The sequence below is a fragment of the Rosa rugosa genome, chromosome 4 (assembly GCF_958449725.1).
Source record: "Rosa rugosa chromosome 4, drRosRugo1.1, whole genome shotgun sequence".
In the NCBI taxonomy this organism is placed as follows: domain Eukaryota; kingdom Viridiplantae; phylum Streptophyta; class Magnoliopsida; order Rosales; family Rosaceae; genus Rosa; species Rosa rugosa.
The window spans coordinates 34,252,567-34,258,265 of NC_084823.1; the positions used below are offsets into that span (position 1 = coordinate 34,252,567).

Here is a 5,699-nt window from a genome sequence, read left to right on the forward strand (position 1 = left end):
GTTTATGATTCTTAATCCAGGTGATCATCCTTAAATAAAAATATATATATCAGCGTTTTATCCACTTCAGCCACAAGCTTCCACACTGCAGCCGATAATGTACACAAAATTTAGAAATGCTCTACATAATATTGAATGCAATGAGTTGGAATCTTCGTGTGGGGACAATTTTGCAATGAGTTGGAATCAAAATGGTGTGTGAATAGCACCACCTTTTTAATTTACAGTTAATTTATTTTATAATTTTGCTTCCAGTCAATGATCATCGATCGTTGTGTTATTTTGAAATCTTCGAGTATAAAGGAAGGGGATGATATCAGTCCCAGAGGAAGGAAAAGGAAAGAAGAAAGGGGGAGATAGAATTTTCCTTCTGTTTCCTAAGCTCTGGTTTGGAGTCTGGATATCCTGCCTTTACTGCTCTATTTCTTTTCTGTGTCCATACTATACGATACCTCAAAATGATCACTAAAGAAAGCACACTATTTCAGATGATGAAGTACGGTGGTAAGCAAACCCCTGCTACACATTCGAGTCATTCCTGATAATCTAAATTTTTATCTCAAACGAAGTACGTACTTCATTATATTACATTAATTTTGAACTTGAATGATTTTCCTTTTGATCCTATTGCAGTTCTAGTTTGGCCGAATTTACTCACCACATATCTCATGTCGATAATGGCGACATATCTAACTGGAGTCTGGAAGATCAGTATCACACATGCAGCGATTATTGTCAATCTGTATTCGGGAACAGTGGGCATAATGCCAGTGGGCTTGAAACTAATAATGGATGCTTTCGTCGGCAGCTACTGGGTGGTCTTGCTGTCCAGATTTGCCTTCGCCGCTGTAAGTTTCTCTAGGGTCAACGCTCAACGACTTCTGACTGTTAAGATGAATGATAAAAAAAAAATGCAGGTCCTCTCTAATGCTTCTATATTTTCCTCATTCATAGACTGGGTAGTACTTATTTCTAGACTTTTGTGTTCAGTATTCTCAAGCCATTCATGTCATCTTCTAGAATATGGTTGTGATAAATGCAATTATATGTTGTTTTTAAAGATAGACTTTCAGTAACATGAAATTAGTTTTAATTTAGTCAGACAATCAAATTCAACAGAGGAATTCCAAGAATTTTGTAATCATACTTTCTCTTCTATTTCAAATAGCCTCTCCTAGCTTCCATCAGTAAAACGTCGGTTACTAATTTTAATCCCACAATATTAACCAAAGGTACTTGAACTAGATTTTCATTTCAAACACCAAATCTTTGGTAAGAGTGCAAATATAAGAGTGAATGAAAGCTCACTGTTACATGTACAAAAGGACACACTAATATATGAATTGTTATCTATCTATATATACTATATTTAACATCAGTAGTGTTCACCTGGTCAGTTGCTGACCTAAGAATTTATGCTTAATAACCCTTAGATTTACATCCAAGGGTGGAAAACAAAACACCTCAACTTAATAATAATTCTCTCTGCCATTAGATTTACATCTAAGGGTGATTGAGCATTATTTTCTTGGTCAACAACTGACCAGGTGACCATTTTCGATTTAACATAACACGTTTTGGTTGTCCTTAAATTATATATATGTTAATTTTAATTTATATTTAACTTGAGGAGTAATAGGGTAAATCACTAAAATACAAAAAAAAAAAAAAAAAAAAAGATAAAAACATAATCAACTTTCTCTACACATAATTACCCACCATCTATAAATAATTTTCTATCGCTTTATTTTTAATATATACTAGCATTTCCTCACACATGCTCTGCATGTGCAAGTTATTATTATTATTTTTTTTTCAGAAAATAAAAAAGAAAAGAGTTAGTTATTGCAGAGAAAAGATAATGGGGAGAGAAAAGTGGATTGTGGATACTTTTTTTGTTTATTTTTTTAATAAAAATATATTTTGTAAATGTCTTAATTATCCTTCTGATTTAATTAATTCTCAAAATTAATTAATCTTTTAGGGTCATTTCTGTCAGAATTCTAGATTTTGGTTAACAAACCATCTTCTCTTAATAATAGTATATATATATATATATATATTTTTTTTTTCTAATGGAAAAATTTTGTTACACATGAAGAGCATGTGCTTGCAAGCTAGTACGTACTATTCTTAAGAGAATGATGCTTGAAGGGCTAAAACTGAAATTTTTTATAAAAATAACCTTGAAAGATTAAAAAATTTTGGACTTCAATTTAACTCTCAAGGACAATTATGACAATTACAAAATAAATTTTAATAAAATAAAAAAATAAGAATAACTAACCCATAACCTATTTTCTCTCCCAGTCTATTCTCTTTGCAATTTTAGTTCATCATATGCATAGAATGTGAGAGTTGCTAGTATTATATAAGATAATACTAATTAAAGCTAACTCAGTGGCTTCATACTACTACGAGAAATTTTGATAAATGACCTATTTTAGACCTTTAAATTGATTTTTAACCTTATTTGATCAAATAGTTGAAAAATAATCATATGAAGGGATCAAAAATCATAACTACCCTATTTTGTGTAACCCATCTGCCAAAATCCTATTCTCACCTATCTCAATCCTCATGACTACACAGCTCCTCTTTTCCCTTCTTATACTTAGCATCCGACACAGTGCTGGACTCTCAATCATACAATTGCTAGAGAGAAACCCGTTAAAATGTAATAGGATTTAGGGCTTCAAATCAGTTCAATTGAACAATTTGATGGAGAGAACTCTCAAACGAACATACCGAAATCAGTAATTATCCTCTTTTTCATCCCAACCCTAATTCTAAATCCTCTTCCTTTTTCTATTGGCCTAATCCTCCTCTACTCTATAGTTAAATAAAGAATTAGTTAGTACTGAAGTGGCCCAAAAAGATTTTGACTAAAAGCTTTGGAGTTTAGCAGAAGTACGTTATGCTTGTGCGTAATTGTGTTGAGAACTCATATACTGTCAAGTTTAATGTATTTATGGCAAGTTATATTTGTGGACTCTTGTTTGCATGGCGAACCAAACTATTAATTCAGCAACTATCATCTAAACGAAGCCGATCGACCTAATTGATTATAACCCCAAGTTATGGAGTTTGGGGTGGTCCGCTAACAGAGTCGTTTCTAGGGGAGTTTTTTTTTGGCATTCGTTTCTAGGGGAGTTTGAACATCTGAGAGTCAAACAATAAATTGGATGATGAGTATGAGAATGGTTTCCGTGCGGTTGTGAGAATTGAGATAGATATAGAGTTTTTGGCATATGGGTTACACAGAATCTTAATAGGAATAATTAAGACTTTTGACCCCTTCATATGTTCATTTTCAACTATTTGATAAAACAAGGTTACTGGTTAGAAGGCCATTTGAAGGCCTAAAATAGGTCATTTACCTACTACTACTATCATCTTGACATGCACTACGTGTGGCCTTTTGTTTTTTATTTTTTAACAATTCTTGAAATAGTAAAGAAGAGCTGGATCGTAAAATGAATATAACAACAATAAAAGAAATTTGTTGAAAAAAAAAATGAAAAAAAGTAAAAAGAAAGGGGTAGTGGATAGTTTTTTAAGTTTTATGGCTAACATCAATTTTTTCACTATATCCTTTTTTGATAAAATACATTTTTATTTGCAAATTAATAAAACTAGGATATAATAGAAGTTTCAAAAATTTAAAAGTTAAAAAGCTGTTGGCTTCCCAAAAAAAAGGGTAGGAAAAAAAAAGGCGCTGTCACATATAAACAACTAAACAATTATCATAATCGTTCTCTTTTTCTATTACTGTAGGGTTTGGTCCTTTTGACGATGTCAACACCACCGGTCCTTTCTCTTGCAACAGGGACTTGTAGTTCATACGATGGCGAGTGCATTGGCCAAGTTCAAAGAATTCTCTTTTATACAGGATTGCCTCTAATAGCTGTGGGAGTGTCCGGTCACTTATCCTCGTTAATGGAGTTTGTAGAATCGCAGATACCTCCACCAACATATGAACAGTTGTTTCCATCTCAATATAACAAGTCCGATCCAGAAGCAGATGACAATGACCACTTGTTGTGCCAAATACGTTCATGTAAGGGTTTCTTCTTTGTGATGCTATCGCTGTTGGTCCCTGGAGTTGCAATTACGACAATTGGTTATGTCCGCCCTTGGTCATTTAAGTTTGGGATCCCAGCCACATTTACCGTGGTATCAGTACTTATTTTCATATCTGGTTTATCTTCATATGAACGTCCTAAACCAGACTCGAGCATTCTTTCTCGAGTTTTCAGGAAATTAGATACAAAAAGCATCACATGGTTGATTCCCTTATGCATGAACTTTGTCCTAATAGGTGTTGTGTCTTCGATTGGAAGTACTTTCTTCATCGAACAAGCAACCGATTTGAACCCCTACATTGGGAAGTTATTGATTCCTATTCTTATTCTACCAGCTTTGCAAGAGTTGCCCAAAAAAATTTGGGCACAGACAATAGAAGGGTTTGCCAACCTTCCTGATTTGTCAGTTTTGGTGTCAATAATATTTGCCGTTCTAAGTTGTATAACAGCTGCAAAAGTGGAGGCCCGAAGGTTAGGCATGGTTAATAGCCAAGGTGTACTTGACGAGCCTGAGAAAAGAATTCCCATGAGCATGTTTTGGTTGGTTCCACAGTTTGTTCTGCTTGGTTTGGCAGAAGATCTTGCAGAGAAAACCCTTCAAAATGTCTTCGTAATTCAGGTGGAACCCCGAACCCTTGGTGATGCTGTTCCAGCATTCTTTATTTGTTTAAAAATATTCCTGAAACTAGACATCGATGATGACGAGGAAACCAAAGAGTCCAATCGAAAGATTATGGTACGCTTTAAAGAAACTATGAGATCGAAGCGTGCTTATAAGGAAAGTTTAGCTCAGGCAGTTAAAGGAGTCGGAATCATATGCGGTGTGTTGTCAGTTTATCTAGTGGGTAAGATAAGTGCAAGAGGAGGGAAACCTAGTTGGTTTCAGTACACCATAAACAGGAGCCGTTTGGATAATTACTACTGGACGTTGGCTGCATTAAGCGCTGCTAATCTCTTTTATTTTGTTTTCCTGATGTGTAAATATCCCCAAGATCCGGAACTACTTCGATACCAACAAGAATGTCGGGAGCATGGAAAACTGATGCAAGGAGTTGAGGAACTTGGAAACCCTGATTCAGTACCGGATGATGTAAAAGCTAAGTGGACTGCTACTTATAATCAGATGGCTACAGAGCACCCCGATTGGTGATATAATCCCATTAGTTTCAATGTTTGATATATCTCTCTCTTGTTCGTTTGTTACATTTTAAGATTACAGTTTCTGGCCTTTTGAGAGAATCATCTCATTTAGCTGCATTCTGTATTACATGCTCCAGTATGCACATGCTGTGTGCTGATCGTATGAATGACATAGTATTTTACACTTTTAGCCCTTTTTGCTTATTGACTTGGTTTAATATATTTATATATGTTATATAAGGGTGTTTTCTTTTTTTTTTTTTTTTTTTTGAGAAGAGAAAGAATCCATTAATAACCAAAAAAATTACAAAGCATTGGAATAACCGGTTGTGGTATCCACACCACGACACATATTCCTACCAAGATCCATAGTTATGGGTCCGTTACTAATAGTAACATCCATGAACCGAAAAGGTCCAACCCCTAACCAATTTTTCCGCCTATCACCCCAGGCTACAAAGAACGATAACCAAT

At 34.6% G+C, this 5,699-nt stretch overlaps 1 protein-coding gene across 1 annotated transcript; it reads left to right on the forward strand.

Annotated features, from left to right (window-relative positions):
* The first annotated feature begins 357 nt into the window (after positions 1-357).
* Positions 358-5,409, forward strand: LOC133707181 (protein NRT1/ PTR FAMILY 5.5-like). The gene is made up of 3 exons (XM_062132742.1): positions 358-504; positions 634-848; positions 3,778-5,409. Exons 1-3 carry the CDS (start codon positions 459-461, stop codon positions 5,233-5,235), a joined length of 1,719 nt encoding a protein of 572 aa, XP_061988726.1. The 5' UTR covers positions 358-458; the 3' UTR covers positions 5,236-5,409.
* Positions 5,410-5,699: the final 290 nt, after the last annotated feature.